We start from the raw sequence: 17011 nt of genomic DNA on the forward strand, positions 1-17011 counted from the left end.
ATTCATGCATCTTGCAGCCCCTTGTCGTTGGAAAGGATCGTGAAAGATCCTTTCCAACGACAAAAATTGCAAGTGTGTACGCAGCTTTAGGACGTACCACAGATATGTCACAGATGATCAGAAAATCAGGGCTTGCCACAAGTCTACAAGGCACATGTTACCAAAGACTGCTAAAGATCACCACCAAATGATTTGCCTAGGTCACATTTTTACGTTCAAAAAACAAGTTTATTTAAAATTTACCAATCATAGTGTTCCTTTTAATTACACAAATATGGTGACCCTACCCCGCCTTTTCTTTGCCCTCACTTGGCTGGCTTCCCGTCTGTGTGCTGGCTCCTGTGGTACAAGAGGCAGCTCCTCCCAGGGAAAGACTTTCCACATTCAGAACACACAAATACCATCTCATTGTCAAGTCTGCTCTGGTGCCTCAGTAACAAACTCTTGTTTATGAAACATCTCCCACAGGAAGAGCAGGTGTGGGGCGTTTCAGCTGAGTGGAATCTTTGGTGGCTAAAGAGTTCAGCCTTGCGTCCGAAACACTGACCACAATCGGAGCAGGCATACGGCTTCATCTCCAACTCCGGGTGTGACTTCCAGTGCGCCCTGAGTAGCGATTTGTCCACAAAGCTCTTGCCACACTCTGAGCATGTGAACGGTCGCTCCCCGGTGTGAATCCTCTGATGTCGGAGGGCAGAATATTTGGATATGAAGCTTTTTCCACAAATTGAACAGGAGAAAAGCTTCTGATGTGGATATAGGTGGACCGTACGGCTGCGTTTCTCTCCAAAGGATTTCCCACAGATGTCACAAGGATATGGCTTCTCCCCCTCATGAACCTGTTTATGTTTTATGAGAGTTAACTCCATGGAAAAACTCTTTCCGCATTCCAAACAGGAGAAGACCTTCTTCCCGGTGTGTGCCCTCTGATGCCGAAGAAGGTAGGACTCCTCAGTAAATATATCACCGCATTCGGCACAAGTGTACAAATCACCTGTGTGAACTTTCTGATGGCTGAGAAGGTAGGACTGATCGCTAAAAGACAGCCCACACTGGGAGCAGGTGAATGGCTTCTTCTCAGTGTGCTTCATTTTGTGCACCAATAGCTTTGCTTTCTCATTGAAACGTCTCCCACATTCAGGACATGGATACATCTTTTCCTCTGTGTGAATTTTCTGGTGGGAGATGAGCTCCTCTTCCTTCGTAAAACTTTGGCTGCACTTTGAACAGGGAAATGTCTCTACCTTTATGGTACTTTTCCCTGGAGGAAATAAAAAATGAAGAGGAAGGGAACAGATAAATATAACGATCAAACAAAGAATCTGTGACTCTTCTCTGGATTTAGTGCTTATCACCTACTTTTACTGATCACTTGGGGAACTTCCTCCTCCTAAATCATCATATGTCCTTGTTCCTTATCCTTACCTTTGACATCTCTCTGAGTATCCCTGGTGTTTCCAGGATCCATGAATAAAGATGAGAGTGAAGCACCCTGTACTGAGATGTATGAGGGATCCCAGAGTGTGTGTAGGAGGAAACTGGTCACATCTCTTGGCTTGGTGACACACAATGAAATGTGAGGAGGAGAGTCGGAGTCTAATAGCGGCTGATGGCTGACTCCCCACAGGGAACATACTGAACCCCCCCCCCCGCCCCACACACTCCCACCATTACTGTCTACTGACAAAGGAGGAGGGGGGCGAAGAGATTGTTGTAGTGACTGAACAAGGAGAATCTGGGGCTCTTTTCTAAACTTAGTGTTTATTCCTCACCTGTGCTGATTTCTGAAGGAACTTCCTCCTCTTTACATGGCTCATCACCTCTTACAGGCAGATCTTGTGCTTCATCCTTCACTTCTTTACCAATCCTATTTTCATTCTGAAACAAATACAAATTATAAAATAGAAATAAAATTATATCAAACTAATAAAATAGTACGAATGTAAGTCTGGGGGAAGGGTCACTTGAAAGTATACAAGGAATACACTTGCCAAGCATATTGGTAGGATAATAAAAGAAACAAATGAAAGTATTTACATTGATTGGTCCATACAGACTGCACCAATTCCCAACTGTGATGCATAAGACCTTCAATTCTTCCTACCTGAGCATCCTGAGGGATCTCCTGATGTTCCTCAGGGGAGGCGTGGAAATGCAGAGGACTGGGACATCTCCCTGAGGTATTTTCGTTATTGGAGGTGTCTATACAACACACATATAGAAACATATCAATAACAAGTATACTTAGAAGAGGTACTCAGAGGCAATCACAAATTCAAATAGCCAATGAAAAAGTGTCCTTCAAACATGAACAATTTGTGGTAATGTTGTCCATCAAATGTATTACTCACCCCTACCGATCTCCATGGGAATTTCCTCCTCTTTAATCCCTACATGTTCTTTTTTGGGTTCCTCATCTTTGATGTCCCCCCGAGTTTCTCTGGTGTCCTTAGAATCTGTGAATAAAGATGATGTATGACAGACCACAGAGTGTGTGGGGGAGACTGGTCACACACAATGACATGATGTGAGGAGGAGAGCCGGAGTCTAATAGATGGCTGATGGCTCCTGACTACCCCCTCCACTGGGCACATACTGTTCCTCCATTACAGTCTACTGACAGAGGGGGTAGAAGAAGAGATTGTTGTTGTGACTGAACAGGGACAATCTAGGACTCTTTTTTGGATTTAGTGTTTATTCCTCACCTGTGCTGATCTCTAGAGGGATTTCCTCCTCCTTACTCTGATCATCATTTGTCACATTTAGCTCTACTTCATGACTCCTCTGATGTCGGAGGACAAGATCATTGGATACTGAATGCTTTCCACACACCAAACAGAATAAACCCTTTTGGTGCTGATACTGGTGGACTGTAAGGCTGTGCTTTTGAGCATAGCCTTTGCCACACGTGTGGCAGACATGTGGCTTTTTGTCTGTGTGAACGTTTTTATGTTTAATGGGAGTGGATTCTTTAGCAAAACTCTTCTTGCTCTGTGAACAGGAAACCACCTTCCGTTTGTGGACCCTCTGGTGCCGAAGGAGGTAGGATTCATCCGTAAATAGGTCACCACATTCGGCACAAGAATGCATGTCTCCTGTGTGAATTTTCAGAAGGTAGGACTTGTCACTAAACCACAGATCACACTGGTAGCAGGAGAACGGCTTCCGCTCTTTGTGATTTCTTTCGTGCACCATCAGCTTTGCTCTCTCGTTGAAACATCTACTGCATTTGGGACATGGAAATGTCTTTTGCCCAGTGTGACTTTCCGAGATGAGCTCTGCTCTCTCAGTAAAAAATTGGCTGCCCTGGGAACAGACCCCAGAGAGTGTGTGTGGGGGGAGACTGGTCACATCTCTTGGCTAGTGACACACAGTGACATGATGTGAGGAGGAGAGCCAGAGTCTAATAGAGGCTGATGGGCACACTGGGCACATACTGTCCCCCTATTACTGTCTACTGACAGAGGAGGGGGGAGAAGAAGAGATGGTTGTAGCAACTGATCAAGGAGAATCTGTGACTCTTTTCTGGACTTAGTGTTTTTTACTCACACGTGCTAATCTCTGGTGGGATTTCCTCCTCCTTACACAGCTTGTCATCACCAATCACATATCGATCTTCTGCTTCATCTTTCACTTCAGTATCAATCATATTTTCATCCTGAACAATATATAATACATATATACAAGTAGTTTGATATAAATATAAAAAGATATAGATGTTACATAGGTATGTTCACCTATGTTAAATAGGTACAGACTGCACAGATCATCCACTGTAGTACATAAGACATTCATTTCTATCTACCTGAGAATCCTGAGGGATCTCCTGGGGTTCCTCAGAGAAGGCTTGGAAATGCAGAGGATTGGGATATCTCTCATGGGTATTCCTGTTATTGGATCCATCTATAGAACACACATATAGAAACACATCAGTAAATTTATATATTTTCTAGATCTATGTACATGTAGTCTACAGAACTAAACAACCAATAAAAAGTGTCCTTCAAACAAGAGTCTGTGATGTTCTCCACCAAATTTATTACTCACCCCTACTGATCTCCATAGGAAATTCCTCCTGTTTTATCCCTACAAGTCCATCCTCATCCTCCACAGGTTTGAAATTTCCCGATTCTATGAATAAAGATGAGAGAGAAGCCCCCTGTAATGAGATGTACGAAAGACCCCCAGAGTGTGTGTGTGGGGGAGACTGTTGGCTGGTGACAGACAATGACATGATGTGAGGAGGACAGCCGGAGTCTAATAGAGGCTGATGGTTCCTGATTCCCCCACAGGACACATAGTGCTTCCCCATTACCATCTACTGACAGAGGAGGGTGAAGAAGAAGAGATTGTTGTAGTGACTGACAAAGGAGATTCCGAGACTCTTTTCTGGATTAAGTGTTTGTTACTCACCTGTGCTGAGGGGCATTTCATCCAGTGTACCACGATCATCATTCCCCACAAACGGATCTCCTGCTTCCTCCTTTACTTCAAGTTTAATATCATTCAGATTGTCCATCTTACAAATAAAATAAAAGAAAAAAATTATTTGCACGAAGACTAACTTAACACATATGTTTACTTTTAGTAAGATTCTAAGCTCCATCTACCTGATCCTCCTGAGGGATCTCCTGAAGTTCCTGTGTGGAATCCCGGGAATACAGAGAATGAGGATGTCTCCCATGTTGGTTTTCATTACTTGATCCATCTGTAGGAAACACACACCGAATGAATACATTGTTTCTATGTCTTTATGTCAGAGGATTTGTGTATCTACATGGATCCTCTATACTCTTTTCTCCTTTACAAGTCTCCTCTTACCCAGTGTTGTGAGGAATGCCCAGTTCTCCATCATGACAACCTTCTACAGATCCTTGTGTCCTTCTAACTACTTCGACTTTCCTAATTCTTGTTTTAAGCAGTATACAAGGAACCGCTGCTTTGCAGAACTATGATAGAGAAAAATGATCAAAATGAAATAAAACTGATGCAAACATTAACATCCTAAAGCAGGTGGGACCTTGTTCCTCAAAGGGAAGAACATGTCCAAGACTATAGTTGCTCAGGATCCTGCATTGTCTCTACTAATGTGCTCATTCTCTAGTAGGGCCAGTGATATCCCCCTCCCCCACTGCCCTATTGCTAGCAATTGAGATTTGGGACCCATGAGGCGGTTACGTCTCTTTAGTGGCTTGCTCGATATCAGCCCAGGACAGCTTTTGCCTCGGTCTGCCTAGTAAATAGGACTTGTAGTAGTACACCCACTTATGTAGACCCATTTAAATCACCATCACGATCATTGTCGTATTACCTACTTGGCCAGTTCTGTGCTGCTGTGTAAGCTACCCGGTCCTTGTCTGCCACTTGCTTGGTCTCCCAATTTACCATCCATCTAAAACTACATATAAATATTATTTACTCCTGCAATACACTTACCAAATACAGCACTGACTATATGTAATGATTACATGGCAACCCCCCACTTACTAAACCTGATCACATGGTCACCCCACCCCCACAGACACTGCTGGGACCCCCTACACTTTGCTTCCTCTAATAATAGGGAGACATTATTACCTCCTCACGCTCCGGCACAAAACTAATGGAGGCGGTGTGCTAGGCTTTGCTAACCTCCTCCCCTTCCTCTACTAAACAAAATGGTTTCCTCCTGCACTGACGATACAAAATATCACAAAACAGTCTAAAAAGCATTGGTTTCTTTAAATTTTATCACACAGTTTTGGAAAATGTTTAAAAAATAACTGCACACCAGCATTAGATAACAAGTATGGGATTTATTGTATGGGATACATTCAGATAGCAGAGTAGACTGTTGTGTTAGAAGGAAGTGTCTGCAGTGCAAGTGGCTGACATTTTCTTGTAGCCCAGAGGAATTATTCATGCTTCCTTTTGTTATACAAAGGCTGTAGTTTCCCCAGCAGGGAAGAGGTAACAAGTGTGATTCTGATAGTCATCACATCATATAATAATACAGAGTATACACCAATATTACTGAGTATACACCACTGATAATGATCAAACCACACCATATAATAATACACACTGATAATGATCACACTGCGCCATATAATACAGAGGATACACCCATAATGATCACACTGGGACGTATAATAACACAGAGTATACACTGATAATGATCACATTGTGCCATATATTAATACAGAGTATACACCGATAATGATCACATTGTGCCATATATTAATACCGAGGATACACTGTAATTGATTACACCGCACCATATAATAATAATACAATGAGTACACCGATAGTGATCACACTGTGTCATATAATAATACAGAGTATACATCCATAATTGGCCCTCCACAAGTACAATAATACAGAGTATACACCGATAAGGATCACACCGCGAAGTAAATTATTACAGAATATACAACGATAATGATCACACCGCGCAGTAAATTAATACAGAGTATAAACCAATAATGATCACACGGTGCCGTACATTATTACCGAATACACACTGGAAATTATTATACTGCACCGTATAATAATACAGAGTATACACTGATAATGATCACACCGGGCCGTATAATAATACAGAGTATACACCGATAAGGATCACATGGCACCGTATAATAATAGAGTATACACTGATAATGATCACACGGCGCCGTATAATATTAGAGTATACACCGATAATGAACACACGGAACCATAAACACCACTGACTATATGTAATGATTACATGGCCACCACCCACCTACTCAACCTGATCACATGGTCACCACACCCCCACAGACACTGCTGGGACCCCCTACACTTTCTCTAATAATAGGGAGACATTAATACATCCTCACGCTGAAGCTCAAAACTAATGCGGGCGGTGTGCTAGGCTTTGCTAACCTCCTCCCCTTCCTGTACTAAAACAAAATGGTTTCCTCCTGCACTGAGGATACAAAATCTCACAAAAATGTCTAAAAAAATTGGTTTCCTTAAATTGTATCACACAATTTTAGAAAATGTATAAAAAATCTGCACACCAGCATTAGATATCAAGTATAGGATTTATTGTATGGGATACATTCAGATATCGCAGAGTAGACTCAAATCAGAGTAGTATCAAATTTAAGCTCCTGTGCTTTGCCTTCAAATCCCTACACAGTTATTGTCCCACTTACATCTCTGACATGGTTAAAAAATACTCCCCCTGCCGCTCCCTCAGCTCCTCCAATGATATACTAATGACTTCCTCACTCATAACCTCATCACACGCACGGTTACAAGACTTCTCTAGAGCTGCTCCAACTCTCTGGAATGGTCTTCCTCGCCCTATTCGGCTTGCTCCTACTTTCTGCTCATTTAAAAGAGCGCTCAAAACTCATTTTTTCAAACTTGCCTACCCATCTTCTTCTGTCTGCTAAACCCTCATTACTTCCCACCACTACATATCGCCCATCCTATTGTGTGTGAAATTCCCCCACCTACTAGACTGTAAGCTCTTCGGGGCAGGGTCCTCTCCTCCTGTATCACTGTCTGTATTAGTCTGTCATTTGCAATCCCTATTTAATGTACACGGCTGCGTAATATGTTGGCGCTATATAAATCCTGTTTATTAATAATAATAATAATAATAATAATAATAATAATAGACTGTTGTGTTAGAAGGAAGTGTCTGCAGTGATAGTGGCGGACATTTTCTTGTAGCCGAGAGGAATTATTCATGCTTCCTTTTGTTATACAAAGGCTGTAGTTTCCCCAGTAGAGAAGGGGTAACAAGTAAGCCTGATTTAGACAGGACCAGATTTAAATCTCACTGCCATTGATTCGGATGAACGTATGGGGTGGGGGTTGCTGGTGGTAATTTTGGGGTTCCATGGTATTTTTTGGTGTTTTGTAGCCCTAACTGATCTACCATTCCTTTACACCAATTGAGAGACATCGATCTCAGATAAGGACCGCACTGCATTGTATAATAATACCTAGTATACCTTGATAATGATCACACTGCTCCCAATATTAATAAAACTAAAGAACACACTAATAACGATCACACTGTGCTGTAAAATATAATAGAGTATAAACTGATAATCACACCGCGACGTATAATATTATGGAGTATGAACCGATAATGATTACACCGCGCTGTATAATAATACATACTATACGCCGATAATGATCACACTGCGCCATATAATAATACAGAGGATACACGGATACACTGATAATGATCACACCGCGTCATAAAATAATACAGAGTATACACGGATATTGATCACACAGTGTCGTATAAAAATACAGAGAATACACTGATAAAAATTACACCACCTCGTATATTAGTAATACCGCGTATACACCGACAATGATCACACTGCACTGTTTAATAATACAAAGTATACACTAATAATGATCACACAGCACCATATAATAATAGAGTATACACTAACAATGATCACACGGCACCACAAATTAATACTGATGCTGAGCGTGCCTCTGTTTCCAGGCTTTCTAAACTCCATCCATGCTGCTGGCCAATCAGAACATAGCCTCTTCACCAGCCCTGGCTACTTAGCTTGCTCACAGACTCCATTCTGTGTTCGTGCAACAAGTTACTAGTGCCGAGCTCCCTAGTTGAACTCCCTGTGAACTAGTTCCTGTACACCTGCTGCTTAATCCGAGCTCCCCTCGTTGTCCAGTCTGTTTATTCCCAGCCAAATTCCCTGTGCGGCTCCTGTCTGCCTGTGGATATCCCTGCTTCTCCTGTGCTTCCTGCCCTTTCCTGTGTCTCCAGTGTTCCCTGTGCCCGCAGTGTCCCCTGTGTCACTGTGTCATCGCAGTGTCATTGCTGACGGTCTCCTGGATCCCTGGCTATTGACCCTGGCGTGTGACCTGACCTCTCTTGCTTGCTGCCTGTCTCGACCCCGGCTTTCCTTGACTGTCCTTCAACCTGGTGATTTGGTACTGTGCTTGCCCACCTTGGTGTGCCCAAGGACCGCAACCTGGCCGTAACTAGCAGTGCAACATCCTCACCATCAGAGGCTCTGGAGAAAACATGGTTAGGGCTTAGATTCTGAACCTTCGCCCTTCTCAGGGCTCGCACCACCTCCATATGCCCCCTAGTGGTCCTATCTCTCCGTACGTGACAGTTTGCAGAAATCATGACTACACCTTCCCAGACCTCAGCAGGCCTCAACCAGCTACTCTCCCAGGGGCTCGACGCCCAGGGAGCTACCCAAATTCGGTGCTTCTCCTGCTTCATGCACTTTCTGCTCGCCTGGATCAACTGCTTGTTTCTTCCAGTGCACCGGCTGAACTACCAGGCCCAGTCACCTGTCCTGACAGTGGCCGCTGCATTAAACTTACCATCTCCACAGCGATTCTCTGGGGACCCCAAGACTTGCCGTGGCTTTATCCCCACTCTGGGAGAGGAAGGATATAGTTACCGGCACAATTGAAGCCTTCCTGGGCCTCTTCAGAAAGGTGTTTGATGAACCTGCCCGCGCCTCCTCCGCAGCCAGCGCGCTCCTGCGTGTCCGCCAAGGTTCGCTTACTGTGGGTCACTTTGTGGTATAATTCCGAACCTTGGCAGCTGAACTCGCTTGGAACAATGAGGTGCTCCACGCTACCTTCTGGCAAGGTCTTTCTGACTACGTGAAGGATGAGTTGGTCGGTAGGGAGATTCCCTCATTCCTGGATGATCTGATCTCCTTGGCCATCAAGATAGACATCTGCTTAAAAGCGTTTCCAGGAGAAATCTCGCCCACGCAAAGCCTTTGTCTTGCCACTGGCACCATTCTTTCAGAGGCCACTGCAAACTCCAGCCTCCCCTGTTCCTCCTGTTTCTGACAAACTAATACAGCTAGGCTGATCTAGGCTATCCCAAGAGGAGAGGACCCTGCACCTGTCTTCTGGTCTCTGCCTGTACTGCGGACAAAAGGGACATGTTATCACATCTTGCTCACAGAGGCCGGGAAACTTCAGCGTCTAGAATGCTCTGAGGGGGACATGCTAAGTCACTCTTCTCTCCCCTCCAATCAGTGACCCGCCTTCAATGATTCTGGAACAGCTGGAAATTTCATTTCTGGCACCCTCCTCAAGGAATGTAGTTGGTCTATTGGGACATTATCACAGCCTCTGCGAATCTCTGCTGTGGATGGGACCCTCCTTTCATGTAGACTTATCCGCTTCCAGACTAGACCCATTGAAATGTCTGTTGGTGTGCTAAATCAAGAAACCATAACTTTTATTGTGCTTCCTCAAGCTACCTCTGCAGTCATTCTTGGCCTTCCATTGCTTCAACTACACACCTCCAAGAGTTCGAGTATACCCCCTCAGTCTCCCTGAGACCCAGGTTATGAGTGAGAAAATCTGCAACGGGGGTTTATACGTGAGTCCTCTTCCTCTGCTGGGGCAGGGTTTTTCATTGTTGCATTGTTGCATGCATTGATTACCGTCTGAATGCCATCACCATAAAGAACCGTAATCCCCTGCCACTCATTCCTGAGCTCTTTGACATCTCCGTAGTGCACAGATCTTTACCAAAGTAGACCTCAGAGGTGCATACAATCTAATACAGATCAAAGAGGGGGATGAATGGAAAACCGCATTTAACACCAGGGATGGGAATTGTGAATACCTTGTGATGCCCCCTGGTCTCTGCAATGCCCCAGCAGTTTTCCACCATTTTGTTAATTAAGTGTTTCAAAACCTTTTATACATCTGTGTTGTAGTCTATTTAGATGACATCTTGTTTTTTTCCCCTGATTTTCCTTCTCACAGACAACATGTTCACTTGGTCTTACAATGGCTCAGAGACAAAGGTCTACATGCAAAGGCAGAAAAGTGCCTGTTTGAACTTCCCCTGGTACCCTTCCAGGGTTACATTGTTTCTAAAGAAGGCTTCTCCATGGATCCAGAAAAAGTTGGAACTATTTCCAACTGGCCTCCAACTCTGGGCTTCCTGGGATTTACAAACTATTACCAACAGTTTATCAGGAATTACTACACTCTGGTAGCTCCCATCATGGCTCTGACCTGGAAGGATGCGGATCCTAAGAACTGGCCCTCAGGCTTTTGAGGGCTTTCACTCTTTAAAGGAAGCTTTTCTTTTTGGCCCAGCTCTGGTTAGGCCAGATGTCACCAAGCCCTTCTCCATTGAGGTTGATGCCTCCTCCGTCGTAGCGGGAGCTATTCGCTTCCAGACCCCTACTGGAGCCAAATGCCCCTGCGCCTTCTTCTCAAGGAAATTTTCCCCAGCAGAAAAGAATTACTCCACTGGGGACAGGGAGCTCCTAGCCATCAAGCTAGCTCTGGAGAAATGGCGATATCTCTTGGAGGGTTCCCCTCACATGATCAATATTTTTACTGATCACAAGAACCTCCAGTGCTTGCAATTAGCTCACCACCTCAACCCCTGGCAGGCTCGTTGGTCTTTATTCTTCTCTCGGACCACTTCGTCCACTACCTATTCCCCCAGAACCTTGGTGTCATCTATCTATGGACTTTATTATGGATCTCCCTCCTTCAGATGGCTGTACAGTTATCTGGGTAGTCGTGGACTGTTTTTCTAAAATGGCCCACTTTGTACCTCTTCCAGCTTTCCCTTTGGCTGCTGCATTGGTGCCAATTTTCATTCGGGAAAGTTTCCCACTTCATGGTATGCCTACTAATATTGTGTCAGATTGGGATGCAGTATACTTCCTGCTTCTGCAGATCCCTTGATATCTCTGCAGAATTCTCTTCAGACTATCATCTGCACACTAATAATGCCTGGAGCAATATCTTACAGCCCTAGTATCTGCTCACCATGATCAGTGGGTGACTCTGCTACCTTGGGCAGAATTTGCTCACAACAATCATGTATGCACCAGCACTGCAGATCCCTTGAAATTTCTGGAGAATTCTCTTCAGCCTATCATCCGCAGACTAGGTCTGAGAATCAATCAATCAGAGAGAATCAGACAGAGAGAATCAATCAATCCTTGGGGCAATATATTCGAGCCCTAGTATCCGCTCATCATGATGACTGGGTGACTCTGCTACCTTGGGCAGAATTTGCTCACAACAATCATGTTTGCACCAGCACTAAGGAGTCTCCATTTTTTATTGCCCATGGCAAACATCCTCGCATTCCATCTCCTATACCCTGCTCCACTGAAGTTCCCGCACTCTGTGCCCTGCAAAGGGACTTAAACCGTATTTGGGCCTCAACATCAGAACACCTAGAGCAGTCGGCTGCCCGTTACAAGCAGTTTGCGGATCGTCGTCGCCATAAGGCGCCTCTTCTTCAATCCGGGGGCAAAGTCTGGCTATCCATCAGGAATACTCGTTGCAAGGTGCCTTCTCTAAAGTTTGCTCCAAGTTTCATCGGAGCTTATGTCATTTCTGCCAAGGTTAACCTAGTTTGTTATAAATTACGCCTTCCTCCGCATCTCAAGCTGCCCAATGCTTTCCATGTCTCCCTACTTAAGCCGTTGGTCCTCAACCACTTTTTTCATCCTTCTCCACGGGCTACTCCTGCAACCTCCTCTTCTCATGAATATGAAGTCCATCAAATTTTGGATTCCAAAATTTCTCGTAAAAAGCTCATGATCGACTGGAAAGGTTTTTCATGATCACACTGAGCCATATAGTAATACAGAATATACACTGATAATCACACCGCGCTGTGTAATAATACAAGGTATACACGGATAAAGAGAGGCCCGCAGCAGGGAATATGCAAGGGGCTACATGACAGGGTGCACGTGCTGCTCGGAAGAAAGGGGGGGGGGGAGCAGGTGTGAGATTAAATTTCAGTAGAAGGGAGGGTCGGAGAAGAACCAGGAGTCAAAAGTTTAAGGGGAGGAGTGTAGAAGATAAAAGGAATGGGTAACCTCAGCACATTTTTTGGGAGAAAGAAATTTGGAGAGCAGGAACTTGTGCAGGTAGGCATTATGGAGTCCATTGACGCCTTAATGCGGCAACTTAGGGCTGCGACGGCTTCACAAGGTGAAGCCTGGCTGCGGGATAGAGTAGCTGAGGCGGTTGGGGGGGTTCCTGAGGATCAGCAGCAGGATAGGTTAGAGGGGCTGCGGCCTTGGAGAATTAGGGCTCCGGTGCGCATGAGCCCAGAACCGTTTGCCAGAACTTTGCGCCACTCTGGGAGCCCCATAAGGGACCCTCCTGGCAGGTCAGCCGGGCGCCGTTTGCCTAGGGCTGGACCGGGTCTCAAGGAGGAATCCCCGTCGCCGGCGGAGTTCTGGAGTCGGGACTGCGGCTGCCAGGGAGCGTAGCCCCCACTCAGACCTAGGTGAGACCTTGAGAGGGGAGGCCTCACCTGTGGCAGCTACCCCGCGGCCTGCGCGTAGTAAGAAGGCGGTAAAAGAAAGGGGGCTGTGGCTGGCAGGGGGCACAGCCCCCAATTGCAGCAGGATGGGGCCAGGGCGGGGGCCTCTGCTGATGCTGGGGGCCTCCGGTGGGGAGGCCCCAGGAAGGCGAGTTCTAAGCGGGGGGCTGCGGCTGGCAGGGAGCGCAGCCCCTCTCCCCCAGGCCGAATGTGGCCTATGATGAGGCCTTACCTGAATCCGGGGCCTCTGGTGGCGCGGGGCCCCGGTGGAGGAGCAGTGTGGCTGGTCCCTCCGGGGACACAGCCTGGAACTTCCGGGAGGACCGCGGTGGTCCGGTGGCAGTGCGGGCCCGGCGTTCTGCTGGGAGGGATGTGAGTGTATAAGAGCATGGGGGTCCATGGGGGGGAAAAGGAGGATTGTGTGTGGGGCAGGGGGATCTGGGGATGATGGAAGGTGGGGGGTGGGAAGGTTTGGCAAAGGGAAAAGGGGGCAGGCAGGCGGCTTGGCAGAGGACGAGGGGGGCTCAAGGGGAGCAGCTGGGGGGCATGGGGGGTCCATGCCAGGAGATAAGGGGCATGTTTGGGGGGGGGGGTTTAAGCAAGGAGGTTGTGCGGAGGTTGGATAGGAGGGGGACAGGCAGGCAGACAGGCAGGCGGGGGGCGTTGGGGGGGCACAGGCTGAGCTGGGTGGTATTGGGGATGCGGCGAAGGGGGAAGTTTATGTTCGCTTTGAGGGCCCCTTGGGAGCACACCTTAAGGAGGATGTCCGGGAGCGGATTCTGAAAGGTGAGTATGTGGACATTTTTTCTTTGTTGCCTTTGGAGAGGTTTAATTTGGATAAGACGGCGGGTGGGGAAGGGCGTAAGGAGGAATCTGAGCTGAGGAGGCATAGGATGATTCCGCTTACATTTTGGAATTGGATGCAGGCCTTTAGTATTTTAGCTAGCGTGTTGGGGGAGAAACAACCGGAGCTGTGTGCATCGCTTTTTTGTTATTTGGACACAATCAGGGAAGCGCACAGGATATTTGGTGGGATGGCCTGGTTGCGGCGAACAATTTCGTCAAAGGATGGCAGTGCGGCAATCGCTGAAGTGGGATCACAAAGACATAGGGTTGTGGATGAAGTTGATGTCTGGTCCCCGGTTTGGGGGAGGGGGGGTCAGCAGTTTTTTCCAGGGGCTGCCGGCGGAATCCCGCTATTTAAAATCAGCTTTACAGCATGGGAAGGTGGTTGCAGAGAAGTTGGCCAAGGAGGTAAGTTTAGGTCGGATGGGGGGCCCTTTCCGCGAGCCCCCCATCCGCTGGGGTTAGTACCCAAGAAGGAACCGGGTAAGTTTCGTTTGATTCATCATTTATCCTTTCCGCCGGGGGAATCGGTGAATGATGGGATTTTGCCTGAGGCGATTGGGTGGGTTAGAAAATATGGACAGGGAGCGTTGTTGGCCAAGGCTGATTTTGAGGCTGCTGTTGGGATGCAAGTGGGAGGGGGAGTACTTCGTTGATCGTTGTTTCCCGATGGGTTGTTCAATTTCTTGTGCCTTATTTGAGAAGTTTAGTACGTTTTTGGAATGGGTGGTGCGGTCGGTGGCTGAAGTGGATTCAGCTATTCATTACTTGGAAGATTTTTTGATGATTGGGCCAGCGGGGAGCTAGGTGTGCAGGGTTTTGTTAGCAACCCTGCAGCATGTGGCTGAATGGTTTGGGGTGCCTTTGGCGGCAGACAAGACAGTGGGGCCGGGAACGGTGCTGACGTTTTAGGGAATTGAATTGGACACGGTGGCCATGGAGAGTCGGCTGCCGCGGGACAAGCTGGTGGATTTGAAAGAGGGAGTGGAAAGGGCTTGCGGGAGGCGTAAGATGCGCCTGCAGGAGGTGGCGTACTCGGCGGTTTGGGCAGAATGGGAAGGTATGTGTGCGCTGCTGGAGTTTGGGGGCACAGTAGGAGAGGCAGTACAGGTTTTGTTGTATTGGTTAGTTAAGGAATTTACCAGGGGCGTGTCGATATCAGCAATTAACAGGCTGCTGGCGGGGATGGCGTTTTGGTTAGAGGGTCAAGGTTGGCGGGATGTGACAAAGGACTTTAAAGTGCGGCAGGCGGTGAAAGGTTATAGGAAAGGTCGCAGGACTCGGGATAAGAGGAGGCCAGTGTCCTTTGGGTTGTTGCAGGATTTGGTGGGGCAATTAAGGGGTGTGTGCAGTTGTGGGTATGAGTGGGTGTTGTTCAGGGCGGCATTTTGTTTAGCATTTTTTGGAGCCATGAGGATAAGTGAATTGGTTAGCCCAACAAGATCTGTGCCGGGGGGGATTTTAGTGGAGGACATGGTGTGCTCGGGGGAGGAGCTGAGTCTGTGGATTAGGCGGTCTAAGACGGATCAGAGTGGTAAGGGCCTGGTGGTGAGGGTCTTTAGATTGGGTTGTGGTTCTGGGGTTTGCCCGGTTCAGGCGGTGGAGGATTTGCTGGCAGCACAGGGGAATAGGGGAGGCCCCCTTTTGATGCATGCGGATGGGTCCTTCTTGTCCAGATTTCAATTCACTGCGGTTTTTAAGAAATGCTTGGGTGCGTTGGGCAGGGATGGGGAAGCCTTTTCTTCCCAGTCCATCCGGATTGGGGCTGCTACAGAGGCAGCTCGGTGGGGGTTGGATGATGAGGCCATCAAACGAATAGGGCGGTGGGAATCAAATAGGTTCCGGTTATATGTCAGGCCTCATTTGTTGTAGGGGTTGGGGGTATGGAGGTGCTGGAAGGGTATTGTATATGTGTTTTGCGGATATGGGAGGGGTTGGGTGAATTTGTTTGTTTTGTAGGTATTCAGCGTTGCTTGGTCTGGAACGTCGGGCACTCCTTCGTTTGGTGGGGTGCAAAAAGGGCGGATGTCAGGCCTGATGGACGTCAATTGGGTTTTCCTCGGAGTGAAGTGTCGGTTCGCTGGATCGGTGTGCGTGGCATGCTTTGAAGCAGGATGGTGCCATAGGTGCGGAGATGTGCGGCGCTGGATAGAGCTCCGGATGTGGTAGGTATGCATGCTGGGGGTAACGATTTAGGGAAGAGGGCTATGAAGGGCTTGGTCAGGGATGTGGGTTTGGATTTTTTGAGGCTGCAGATGGAATTCCCGGGAACTGTTTTTGTGTGGTCGGATATAGTGGCTCGGTCAATGTGGCGAGGGGCAAGGTCTATTGACAGGATCAACAAAGCCAGGATTAAGGTAAATAAGGAGGTGGGTAGGTTTGTGGCTAGGTATGGCGGTTTGGTAGCCCGGCATAGGGAGCTGGAGGAAGACACTTGGCGTTTTCTGAGGAAGGATGGGGTACATTTGAATGATGTGGGGACGGATTTGTGGTGCCTTGGTTTACAGGATGGTGTACAAGGAGCAATCTGGGTGTGGAGGGGCGCACAGGTGTGAGATTTCCCACCAGTGCGCTGTGGCGGTTGAGGTTGGTGGAAGGTAAGAGTTCTGGTTTTATTACGGTTGGGGGGAGCACCCAAGGTGGTGGTGAACCACCCTCCCCTTCGGTTAAGTGGAATGTTGGAGGCCCCTGAGGTGGTGCTGTGCTGCTAGGGGGCCAGAATGGCATGGTGGTTTGTGATCAAGGAAAAGTGGTGGTGGTGGACTTTGCCTTCCAGACCGGCAACCTAGTGGTTTTGGGTGATAGGTTGGTTAGTTAAGGGTTAATGTTAAAAGTGTTAGCTATATATGTTAAATGTTC

The 17011-nt window shown here is 47.1% G+C and overlaps 1 protein-coding gene across 4 annotated transcripts in view; it reads right to left on the reverse strand.

The window, feature by feature from the left end:
* The window catches only part of LOC140338956 (uncharacterized), a 46358-nt gene extending 40083 nt beyond the window's left edge, over nucleotides 1–6275 (reverse strand). Inside the window, exons 1-7 of one of the 4 annotated variants that reach the window (XM_072423304.1) lie at nucleotides 5578–6275; nucleotides 4822–4949; nucleotides 4611–4708; nucleotides 4414–4519; nucleotides 4048–4131; nucleotides 3806–3903; nucleotides 3550–3658 (exon numbers count right to left, since the gene is read on the reverse strand). In XM_072423304.1, coding sequence (XP_072279405.1) covers nucleotides 3550–3658; nucleotides 3806–3903; nucleotides 4048–4131; nucleotides 4414–4519; nucleotides 4611–4708; nucleotides 4822–4855 — 529 coding nt within the window. In that variant the 5' untranslated portion in view covers nucleotides 4856–4949; nucleotides 5578–6275. Of the gene's footprint in view, nucleotides 1–3549; nucleotides 3659–3805; nucleotides 3904–4047; nucleotides 4132–4413; nucleotides 4520–4610; nucleotides 4709–4821; nucleotides 5398–5436; nucleotides 5456–5577 lie in introns of those variants that run through there. The other 3 variants (XM_072423305.1, XM_072423303.1, XM_072423309.1) reach the window with 3 other exon arrangements.
* Between the last annotated feature and the right edge of the window lie 10736 nt (nucleotides 6276–17011).

The sequence above is a fragment of the Pyxicephalus adspersus genome, chromosome 10 (genome assembly GCF_032062135.1).
Source record: "Pyxicephalus adspersus chromosome 10, UCB_Pads_2.0, whole genome shotgun sequence".
Lineage (NCBI taxonomy): Eukaryota > Metazoa > Chordata > Amphibia > Anura > Pyxicephalidae > Pyxicephalus > Pyxicephalus adspersus.